At 35.1% G+C, this 12547-nt stretch overlaps 1 protein-coding gene across 1 annotated transcript in view; it reads right to left on the reverse strand.

The window, feature by feature from the left end:
• Nucleotides 1-5334: 5334 nt before the first annotated feature.
• Clvs2 (clavesin 2) overlaps nt 5335-12547 on the reverse strand; it is a 62858-nt gene continuing 55645 nt past the window's right edge. Inside the window, 2 exon segments of the mRNA XM_013035110.1 lie at nt 5335-5422; nt 9539-9759. Coding sequence (XP_012890564.1) covers nt 5335-5422; nt 9539-9759 — 309 coding nt within the window.

Here is a 12547-nt window from a genome sequence, read left to right on the forward strand (position 1 = left end):
TTGTGTGAACTGTTTGCAGTTATTTCTTTTATCTTTTACTCTTTTCTCCTCTGGTTTTTTTCCTGTTTCTGATTTGCATATCTTTTGTCTTATATATAAGTTTATTAGATTTGGGGAAGGGAAAGAGAATCACAGAAATAGTGGGACAAAGGGTGAACCAATGCAACAGTGATACTCATTGGACACTATTCTAGCAATGAGCTTTACCATGTGGAGGGAAGATAGTGTGGGGAGAGGGAAAGTGAAAGAAAACAAGGAAAAGGGTAACACTGTTCCAAAAGAAATGTACTCATTACCTTACTTAGGTAACTGTAGCCCCTCTGTACAACCCCTCTGTATGCCTTTACAATAAAATAAAATTTTAAAAATAAAATTAAAAACTAAAATAAAATAAAAATTAGCTGCACTCTGTTAGTTCATGCCTGTAATCCTAGCAACAGGACACTGGGGTTTGAGGATCACAATTAGAAGCCAGCCCAGGCAGAAAGCCTGTAAGCTTCTCATCTCCAATTAAAACACCAAAAAGCGGAAGCAGAGCTGTGGATAAAGTGGTAGAACCCTAGTCTTGAGCACAAAAGCCCATGGACAGGGTCCAGGCCCTGAGTTCTAGCCCCAGGCCTGGCACATACACACACACACACACACACACACACACAATTCTTCTCAGAAGACTTATTTGATATCTTTGAACACAAAAATTATTTGATTTTGAGTTTATTTCTTCTTTAACCAATCACAAAACCTGATGTAATGAATTCGAAATAAGGCAATGCTATCGATCTGTGATACGTAAGCCAATTATAGCTCACTACAATACTTTCAAAGAAGTTGGAGGTTGATTCATGCTTAAATTTTTGTTCAAATTGGTTTGATTCTCATCCAAGTTGATCTTATTTACATAAGAATATTTTTAGACTAAGTGTACTTATAATATTGACAATATTAGAACTGAGACTTGAAACTTAAAATCCTGACACAACACCTTATAAAGTTTTCATATTTTCCCAACATTTGCTGTAAAAGTACATTTGTTGTAGCTATAATAAATTGGTTTCAAATATTTTTATTTCAAGAGTATTATTTGTATTCTTTGAATAAAAGGCCCAGTTGAATGCTTTTTTACACAAAATTGCAAATTCTATACTTTTCCTATGGTCTTTCAATCTCATATTTACCACATGAAGGATTTCACAGCACTATTTTTACTGTGGAGTTAGATTTCAGATATTTATGGAATAAAAACTTGAATTTGTGAAAAATATTATATTTTCCAGGCTATTAGGGTTATGGCCTAATGTTACAAAGCCACATTTGTTTATATTTCTATTTACTAACCTTTGGAATAGTAAATAGTTGCACATAATTCCAATAGTCGTTTTCAACTAAAAGAGGACAAATTCTTCTTTTAGTCCAGTGTACTTATATATAAACTACCTATTCATATAGAATTTAATGGCTTCTCAAATTTAAAATGTGTTACTATGTTTTAGGCTAAGTATCTGTATAGGTTTAAAATGGAACATGTATCTAGGACAGACACACAAATATCTTAGTATAAAGTTCAAATATTATGCCAGAATTCTACCCATTTTTCTTTGTGTGTGGAAAATCTTTCTAGAATGTACCCATGGCTGATAGCAACTTGTCAAATAATCATTAATAAATATACACACAAAAAGAAGCAAAGAGGCATCATCAACCAACCAGACAAGGTAGAGCTTTAAATAAAACAACAGAAGAGTGCATAGGCAGGCCATCTGCAGATTTGCTTGTTATAACTCTTAAAAGATCACAGACTGTCCAGAGGCCTGCAGGTTGCTTAAAGAAGAGATAAAGCCTGTGCCTGAAGACCCACTGCCACAGTTCTAAAGCTTTCTTTTTGTGAAGAGTCCTAATTATATTCCCCCAAATCTAAAACAGCTCTCCATCTTCTTGATGCTGTAGACTGACTTGTGTTCCCTCAGAAATATTACAGACACCTTAATGTTTAATTTAACAAGGTGACCTAGTTAACAATATTAAAGAGAACATACTTACTTAGATTTTCAGTTTGTAAATGTGTGAATCTTTGTACTGTAAAGTATAGAAGCATTTTATATGAAAACACTTAAGACTGTCTCTGCTTATCCTGATACAATTATTGAAATAAAGGAAATCATGCATGACCACTTTACAAAGTTGCTTGAGAAACTCTTAACACCTGAATATTATTTTAGCATATTGATATGCTTCAAATAGCATGGATTAAAGTTACTATATTCAGTTTACACAATAGATAATACTGTACTAAAGTCTTCAAAGCAAGACCTTAAAGATTCTTCTTCAAATGATATTTATGCTTTACTCTTATAATATAGATGCATATATTGGATTTTTGAAGAAGTCAAAATAAAAAAATAACTGCATGCCATTATCTCTGCCTTGTTCTATTTTTAAAGGCACTTCATATTTTTGAGATTATATTTTCTTCCTTTTTAGACAGCATTCAAATCTGTGTGCAAATATCCCTGACAATGTGAGAAGTGGTGTTATATGCTTTAAAAGCAGATGTCCTGAAACTGATGAAAGAAGTCAAAGAGAAAAGATGGAGCAGCCACGGGTAAAGAAGTAAATGGAAGTGAGATGTATAACTCGATGTATAATTACTTTGCTATGTCATAGGGTTTCATCCCTAAAACACACACACACACACACACACACAGACACAGACAAGTGAAAAGGTAAAGTGTATAACTCAGAGTGGTGAGAAAAATTCACTCCATTCCAGTGTGGGTTTGAGAGTGAGTGGTAGTATACTATTCAATTAAAGGAAAAGAATACAAAGGTGCTTAATTACTAGGTTATATAACTATAGTCATAAGTGTGTGACCTAGAAAACTATAAAGGAAAAAAATGTGCCTAAACAGTTAGCTGGTGCTGAGTGGAAAATTTAGAAAGTTGAACCAATATTCCTTGACCCTTAGCAGTTTCAAAACCTGCTGAAAATTAGGTTACTGACAGACTGAACTAGATATAACAATTTCAAAAACTGTCATTGCAATTCATTCTTTCATTTTTAAATATTTTACAAAATCTAAGCCATTTCTCAACTGCTCATTTGAAGAACAGCAGATAGTCAGCAATGCCAATGCAGAATTTCCAAGTGTGAGGTACAGAAAGAGCATGAATGAACTAGTTATTTATATAGATGACACTATCTTTACAACAGAAGAATGAAAATGGATATGCTGACTGGCATCAAAAGCAGGTAGACTTCTGGAAATTGGCTAGAAATGGTGCACAGCATGAGAAATTCGTGTAAATGAACAGTTGATTGCCTTTCTGTGCTTACATTGTTTCTATTTTATTCCACTGGATCACACTGCACAACACATGTTTATAAGGCCCAGGGATACAGAATGTAGGCTAGATACACAGAAAACAGAATGATACTGATGGTGAGGATTCCCATAAAGATAAGAAGTGCTATAGCTTTGGTCCCTAGTTCATTCCGATCAGAATCCTGATAGCCATTATTCCCCTGTTCTCAACTGTAAGTTGCCATTCTAAAAGTACTTTGAGATTCATGGTAATTTTTGTACTTTCACAAACATTAGAGTCATGATATGCAGCAGATTAGTATACTGGTTTGATTTGAATACTTTTGGCTGTATAATTATAAATGGGTATTTTTCTTTTAAACTTTTGGCTAAAAGCTACAAATGTTTAAAGGTTTCCATGTTGGTTTCCAAGAGTTCTTAAAGATATGGTTTTTTTCCTTTCAACATGTTCTAATGTAAAATCAGTCTCAAAATTCATCATGTTTGAAGGGTGATAAGAAATCTTGCTTTATCACACTGAAAGTAAAAATAAAGTTTCAAAATATGTTTTGATAGTCTTTATGAAATAAAGCTTTTATATAGAGATTTCAAGTCTAAATTTGAGCTATTATACTCTACTTCCAGTACTCTCAATTTTTTTTTAAAAAAAATTATGTCTCCTGAATGCAACCAATGCTTTCAAAGTTTTAGCAAAGAAAATGTTTATATACAGGAATGGTTAGGACAATTAACTAGGATAAGTAACATGATTCTGAGAAAAAAAAGTCTTTTCTCTGTTTGCTTAATACATACCTATTTTGTATCCTGTTGCTTTCTTTGAAGAATAAAACCTATGTCACTAAAGTGGCATATACTCAATATTGTATTATACAGTATATTGGAATTCCCAAAACTAGGTACCCTGTTTCTCACCATTAATTTCAGCAAAAGTCAGTTTCCAAAATTAACATCTCACAGAATGATCTCTAAAATCATTTAGGATTTAATTTATAGGCAGATCACATCCAGGATTTATTAAAATTCAGTAAATATACATATATATGTGGTATATATATGTATATATTATGTGTAACATGTATCCACATTTCAACAAGTGCACAATAATTAGAAATTAACCCCTTATTTTTGTAAGTGGTTATATTCAAATTGAGCTGCCAAAGTACTACTATGGAATGATTTCTCATTTTCTTGGCCAAAAAGTTTGGGGACATTTTTCTTAGAGTACATCAGCCAGGAATACATCGGGAGTGATGAATAAAGAGCGCATTGTGAAGACAACAAATTAGAAAGAATGCAGTCTCTTTTATAATTCCACATCACAAATGGAGAAACATCTTTTTGTAAGATTAGGTAAGTAGGTGATATGGAAGAGTTCAAGTGTTCAGTTCACCAGCTCCTCTGCCACTGTTTGTCTCCAGAATGCTATGAACGTGACAGTCTTAGAGCACATTATCTCTGAAATGAAAATTGCTAAATAGAAATACATTTATCAGAGTAATTTCCTAGAATAATTTTGTTCCCTTGGCCCATTCAAATGATGCTTGAATACAGACATATTTTCTGAGAAAAACAAGGAAACAATTCACTATGATAGCAGGAATATGGCTTCATAGGAAACAGGGCTACATTTAATTAGCTTTGATAGTTTGTCTTTCAGCTTTTTTTTTTTTTGTCACACTCCATATCACTGGCTTGAACTTTTGAGGCAATCTTTCCCAAATCAAATAACTACCAAAATTGTACAAACTTGACATGAAGATTACATTGTATTTACAAAGAAGTTGGCACTTACAGAATAAATTATCGACCTTTTTGTTATTTGTCGTTGTTGTTGTTAAATCAAGCCCAGGGCACCCATGGTTCAGACAAATGAAAGAGCCTGATGCCTTGTTATGCATTATGCTACATTAACATCAATAAGTAGGATTCCAGATAGTCCTTTCTCCATAGTGCTATCTCTGTTGTGAAAACCAGCACTTCCCATTCTAACCCATAGGGTGGCGTGGAGTGGTTATTAGTCCAGAGATAGCAAAGGCTGCATATTTTCTTCCTCATTTTTATCCATGCGTTTTAGTATTGTGGGATCCACTACTGATTGTGATCTGGAAAAAAATAAAATTGAACTCAGTAAATTAATACCAACTCATTATCCAGATGGCATTCTCTTCTCTGTCTTTTCTTTGTCATTGCTTCTCCCAGACGTGTGGATTTTCCTCTCCAGGAATTTATGAACTGTGGATGCTGCACATTGAGAGAAACACTTATGGTGCTGATTGGCATCACATAGAAGAAATTATTCCCTCTGGCCAAGTACAAGAATGAGCAGGAAAGAATTCTAAATGGAAAATAATAAGCTTATGTTCTCCTCTTCACAATGGAACAGGAGTCTTCTCTTGGTGGTAAAGAGAAGTTCTTGGGAAGGACCAATATTTTCCAACAAAACATCCCCAAATGGCAAAAATGACTACAGTGAAACAATTGTGATGAAAATGGAATCGAAATGATAAGTGACTTGATTCCTGAGCTAACAAAAATCCATCAAACAATTTCAACATTTTCTTTAAGCACTTTGATTTATTTTTAATGATTACAACAACAAAAGAAAGGAACATTAAAACAAGATTTTTGTTCAATTTTCCTGTAGAACATGTCAGTAAAATTGTTCCTTCTGAAGCTTACAGAGATGACAGAAGAGTTTTATTTTGAAAGTGAAACTCTTCAGGTAAGAAAACACATAATTTGAAAAGGCCTTTATTATGTATTCATAGCAGGTGGGGCTGGTATTCCTGTTCATCATTAGGAAACAACAGGAAAGCAGGATGGAGAAAAATCAATGAAACGTGCCTCTGTTGAGGCAGGAAGTTGCAGTCTTAATAGCTACAGCATTAAGGAAGCAGCTGCCCTTTTAAAATTCTCCTCTGTAATGAATTCTTCCCCTGCTGCTCCATTCCAGCCAATTGGCTTTTGCTGTGGCAATATGCCTCTTCGCAGACCTCATTAACTTTTGAGAAGAAAGACTATAAGCCAAATAAAACTGCACATGCTAATGAAAAAGAATAGCAATGGAACTAATTATCAGAAAAATTACAGGATTAACTGTCACTTGACTCCCTCATTTAAATGAATTTGTTTTAAAAGAGGAAAATGAAGGTAAAGTAATTTTAAAAAGGTTTGTTTGCTAATATCCACTACTCTTTCTGACTATTAAATAAGCATTAGGTATCTACAATTTCAGAAAGGAGATTGTTAGGTGACTATTAGTGTATGTTTTTAGGGAGAAGAAAGAAAAAGGAAAAAGAAGAGTGGGTTGAGAGAGAAAGACAAAAAGAATATAATACAGGACACCAGATATGATACATCATAAGACCTCAATGCCTTTATTTCTAATCAATAAGTAATTTCCATACTAAAAGTATTTCAATATTTTATATTTGGAATTCAGAAAATGAGACTAATGATTTTCCATAATATCCTTTTAAAACACATGTACAGATACACACATACACACACAAATTATTGTAAGCTTGTATGCTCTATGATTTAAAAAATATTGTTAACCATATGACAGGTTTAACAAAATTATATTATACTTCTTGACTTAGGATTACATTGCTGATTTGTATATAAAAATGCATTACAGCTGTCTTAATTGTTGGCTGATGAATGCTGGTTCTGTAAGAACAATTTCTTAAGAGAAAAAAAGCCTCACAAAAACCGTTTTGATTAAGATTTTCTTTGTTATTTAGTTGCGTCAACTGTGCAACTATTTTGTTTAATTTGTTTTAACTCTCATGAAAAAAGTATGGTTTGTGAATATCATACTGTTAATGAATTGGCTTATTCTAGAAAGACTAATCATTAACTTTTACTACATCTCAGGAGACTGTAAAACCCCTGCTCTCTTTGCAATGGATGACTTTCTTTCAATAATGAATAATAATAATTAATAATGTAAAGTTAATTATCCAGTATTTGTTTATTATGTAGCTGCAAAATTGTTCTACGTCAAAGTACTTGCAGCATTAAGTTTTGCAGAAAGGTAGATTTCAGCTCTGGTTGCTGTGACTATTAGCTCTGTGATCATGGAAAAGTTAATGTAGATGAGGTTTTCTTGCTTGTATAATAGGGACAAGTATAGTGAAGATCAGATTTGATAACATCTCTTATATTTGTGAATCCCAGCGCAAATTCTAGCAAGTGGAAATGATATTGGTAAATAAATGTCTTATGGGACATGATTGCCTGTGCATTGAAATTTGCTACCATGTGGTCCGACATCATGGGGAGATTGCTTACTTTCCCAGTTTCTTGTTCTCACTAATAAAATAAGGTTAGCGCTGCCTTATAAGTTGCTACAAGAAGTAGATGAGTCAATATGTACAAGTCAGTAGAATCCAGCTTGGTCTAGAGTAACAATAAATGTTCAATAAAACCCACACTGCAAGTAATATTGCTTATTTACAACTGTTGTATGACTGGCACTATTCTAGGTCCTGCGGGCATCAGGCTAAAGACATTTTCCCAAGGTAAGTATTCAAATGTTTTTTTGTTTTTTTTTTCCTTTCATGCAATTGTTTCTAACATATTTATAAGATGATTCTATGTTGCTTTGTATGTTTCCTCCCCCAGGGTATAACCCATGCTTTCACTGTATTTGATGTTGGTATAATTTATGGAGGGGAAGGGAAAAATCAAATCATTTAACTAGGGATACCGGTGGACCCATTGCAACAATGAGATGTACAAGTAGTTATGTCGAAAACAAACTTTACAACTTTGGTGAGGGGTGGGGGGAGGATTGGGTGGGGGGAGGATCGGGTAGGGGGAGAGGAGGAGTATGGGAAGGGATGGGACGTGGAAACAAAGAGGAGGCAACAATGCTTGATAAGAAATGTAATAGTTATCTTGCCCATATAATTGTAACTCCTCTGTACAGTATTCTCACAATAAAAAATAAAATAAAATATAAAAAGACACTCCCCAGTCCAGAAAGACAAATATAATGAACTTCTTAACTCTTGTTAAGAAGATCTTATGACAGTGTTCTCCCTCCATAGATTTACACGGGAGGTTAAGTTCATCTTCCATGTCTGTCCAGATCAATGCTCTCAAAGGAACAACTATATAGCACTTTTGATGAGGGAAGAATTTCATGCCTCTCAATCTAAAGATAATATAAAACATGGGGAGGCCTAAGAGTTACAACTTTTTGTTATGCATCTCTGTAGATCTGCAGCTCCCCACATACTATCTAAGAGAAAACAAGAATACAAGTATTTGTCAATGTGAGAAATGAGTTTTAGCTTCACAATGAACTTGTAAAGGCTAACCTTGAAAGGAGACAGATTATTGTTAGACCAAGATTTGGCAGACACATTGAAAAAGTACAGAAGCTTTGAATGTAATGTTTGAATCTAGGTGTGCATGCACGTGACAATGTTTGAATCTAGGTGTGCATGCATGTGACAATGTTTGAATCTAGGTGCGCATGCATGTGACAATCTGTAACTGTCTGTATGTTCCCTTTCTTTAAAGAAAATCTGACAGAGGCACCTTACAATAAATTAACTAACTATAAGGAAGTCTCTTATTCTTACAGGAAAAATAAGTCCATTCCCCATTTTAACTGTGTGGTCTGAAGTATTTCTTCAAAAGCCTTGGATATTCAGAGTATATTTAAAAAGCTTCTGGATATGATGTCTTGTTAGGATTATATTAGATTTCTGAGAATATAAAGTTTAAATTTTCTATTTTAAAGTGGACAAAGAGTCAGACATGCATGTATTTAATTACAATATACATCATGATGAGAGAATGCTTCCTGTTGTCCTAAAAGAGCTGAACTTGTAGAAGCAGAGAGAGAATGGTGCTTAATCAGAGATGGAGAGGTTGGGAAGGGAGGAGGGGAGGCAAGGGTTAAAGGGTACGAAATCTCAAATAATGTGTACAAAGTCTGGCAATATATTTTAGAGTATAGTGACTATCATTAACATTAATACATTTTATATTTGCAAATGACACAGAGAATAAGTTGAGATGTTCTCACCACCAAAATAAGTGGACTTTGTCTTTGACATTAAATGCATAGTCATTCAATCATGACAGCACAACAGAGTATAACATCTCACTAGAAAACTGTGTGCATGCACGAAAAAAAAAAAATGAAGTTAGTCTCCCATTGTAGCTTCAGCCCATTTCCCAGAATGCCCTTAGCCTACCTCTTCATCGACTTGGGGGAGAGTTCCTTTTCTACTTCTTTCACAGGCATGCTGTAGGGGTCCATGTTGTATTCGCTGTCATCATCATACTCATGGTCCAGCAGTGTTCTTGCCCATGTGCCCATGTCATAAGGGGGCAGCATTCCTCCAAACTCAGAGGGTAGAATCTCAGGATGAATTAGTTGGTGTAGACTGTTCAGGTTGTTACCATGTAAAAATATCTACAAATGAAAGAAGAAGGGTTGGAGGCAAACATACAGAAGAAATTATTACCACCCAAACGCTGCAGGGAAGAGCTGAGTACAGGAGAAACGAATAGGAGTTCTTCCTGTCTGTTAAAATACTTAGCCCTTTCAGCTACTCTGTTGAAACAGGCAGGGATGGTACTATTATCCTAACATTTCATGTAAAAACCCTGAGGCACAGGATTGTTTACTTTCTAGGTCAGATCATTACTGGGTTAGAGAGTTGAAACCACAAATTTGTTTTCCTGTGTCCTAGTTAAAAGCATGAGCAGAATAAGATGTGCAATAGATCTGCCCATCATAATCTTAGTTGGGCAAACTTGAGGATGTGCATAATGAATGCTGTTAAAATAGACCTTTGCATCAATTACAGAGCCAGCCCAAGACATAAAACCAAAAGATGTCATCAGTAGACCTTTCTCTTTCCTTCGGTGGGAATACTGTAAGCAGGAAATTTGTCTTTATAATCCAAACAGGGTGATGTAAGTAAGAGAAGTGTATTATCAGCCAGCCACATGGTGAAAGGCTGAATGAGGTCTGTGTTCAGGGATGTATGTATTCAATAGTGTGCTTTAAGATTTCCATGTTTACTGTCCAAATGGAAAATCAAATAAGGGATTAAAAATGGAATATTATATGTATACATTAGTGATTGATAGCATTGTCTGTATGAAACTTTTCTTAATAAGCTAAAGACGAATTCAACATATATAGTCAAACCGGGTGCAGTTGGCTCACACCTGTAATCCTACGTACTAAGGAGGCTGTGATCTGAGGATCATAGTTCAAAGCCAGTCTGGGCAAGAAAGTCTATGAGACTCTTTTTGTTTGTTTGTTTGTTTGTTTTTTATTGTGAAAATACTGTACAAAGAGGTTACCATTACATGGGCAAGGTAATAAGTACATTTCTTATCAAGCATTGTTGCCTCCTCCTTTGTTTCCCTTTCTGGTCCATGAGACTCTTATATCCAATAAATCACCACAAAACTAGAAGTGGCACTGGGGCTTAAATGGTAGAATGCTAGCCCTAAGCTGAAGAGCTGAGGGACAGCACCCAGGCCCAGAGTTCAAGCCCCACAACCAACAACAACAACAACAACAACAAAAGATACTCAAAAATTGTGTCTCCATCAATTGCTACTGCTTTTTCATTTTGGTCTTAACACTGACAATCAACCTTCTCTGATAAACTATCTCATTCATATGATATAAATGTTTTTAATACACAGTTAAAAACTATAGTACATAAGTAATTTAATTTGTTGCTTCAATTTTAAGATCAACAGCCTAACACATGCATGCTTTTCCATACCTTTAGAATCCACAGAACTACATGCCTAGGAAAACAAAGGCAGCTCAGTCTACAACATGAATATACTTAAAAGATTAGAGTACGCAATTCAACAATTATTTTAATAAATGATGGTGAATTAAAACCAGCTGGCAGCAGATCATTGGCTATAATACAAAGGGAGAACACTACATTTAATACATAATTACAGGCGCCTATAGAAGAATTAACGTAGGTTAATTACAAACTTCACACCTTGCTAATCTTCAGAGAAATCTTCAGACTACAGCAGCAAATATTTATTTCTACATATATTCGTGTACACACACACACACACACACACACACACACGTACTCTCTCCTAGTTGCTTTTCATGAGAACTGTTTCTCACACTATTTCTTATATGAATGCTAAATTCTAGAACCTACAACCCTACTTTATCAATATATGATCTCTTTGAAAACATGTAAATTGTGTTAAAGAAAACTTTACAATGGTGAATGTAATCAAGACACAATACTTCGCTCTTCTCTAATGCTCTGTTATCTCCTCCCTCAGCATCAGTTCAGCTTTGGCCTGGCTTCACTGAGAAAACAGAGCAGCCAGATGAGATCCACCATCCAGTACCTGCGTGCATGTGCTCTGCCTACACTGCTAGCACAAAAAACTCTACAAAGGTCAACCTTGCCATCAGCATGCTGAATTTCATTCTCTGTGCTCTGCTCAGTTATATTTCTCAACAGTAGTCCTCAAATCACTGAATTCCCCTCTTCATCTGACTCTTTTTAATTTGAGGAAAAACAACTATAACAACAAACCATTGAAGCATACACCAAAGGAGTTGAGTATATTCATTGTCTTCATTCTCTCTTCCCAGTTTTCTTGAATTCAATCCAAACAGGCTTTGTGTCCCACCATTGCAGAAAAACAGCTTCTATCATGATTGTAACTCATTGCTAAATACAGGGCCCAATCCTCACTCTTCATTTTGATTGAACAACTCTCTTCATTCAAGCATTATTTCCTGAATTATTTCATTTCTAGCTGGGTGCTGGTGGTTCATGCCTGTAATCCTAGCTACTCAGGAGGCTGAGATCTGAGGATCTTGGTTCAAAGCCAGTCTGGGCAGAAGAGTCCATGAGATTCTTATCTCCAATTAACCACCAGAAAACACTGGAAGAGGAACCATTGCTCGATGTAGTAGACTACTAGCTTTGGGCAAAAAAGCTCGGGGACAGTGCCCAGGCCCTGAGTTCAAACCCCATGACTGACAAAGGAAAAAAATGAATTATTAAGTTTATCCTACCTTGTTAAATTTTTTAGTTTCTCAGCATCCTGATGTTCAAGAACCTCAGGTTTCAGTGCTTGGGCCTACTCTTTTGCAACCACACTTCTTCCTTGCTGATTTCACTCATTTAATTCATTTAGTAAACACCAGGGATGTTTGTCTTGAAATTGCACTTGTACCTAGA

This window comes from Dipodomys ordii, unplaced genomic scaffold (assembly GCF_000151885.1).
Source record: "Dipodomys ordii isolate 6190 unplaced genomic scaffold, Dord_2.0 Scaffold204, whole genome shotgun sequence".
NCBI classification, from domain to species: domain Eukaryota; kingdom Metazoa; phylum Chordata; class Mammalia; order Rodentia; family Heteromyidae; genus Dipodomys; species Dipodomys ordii.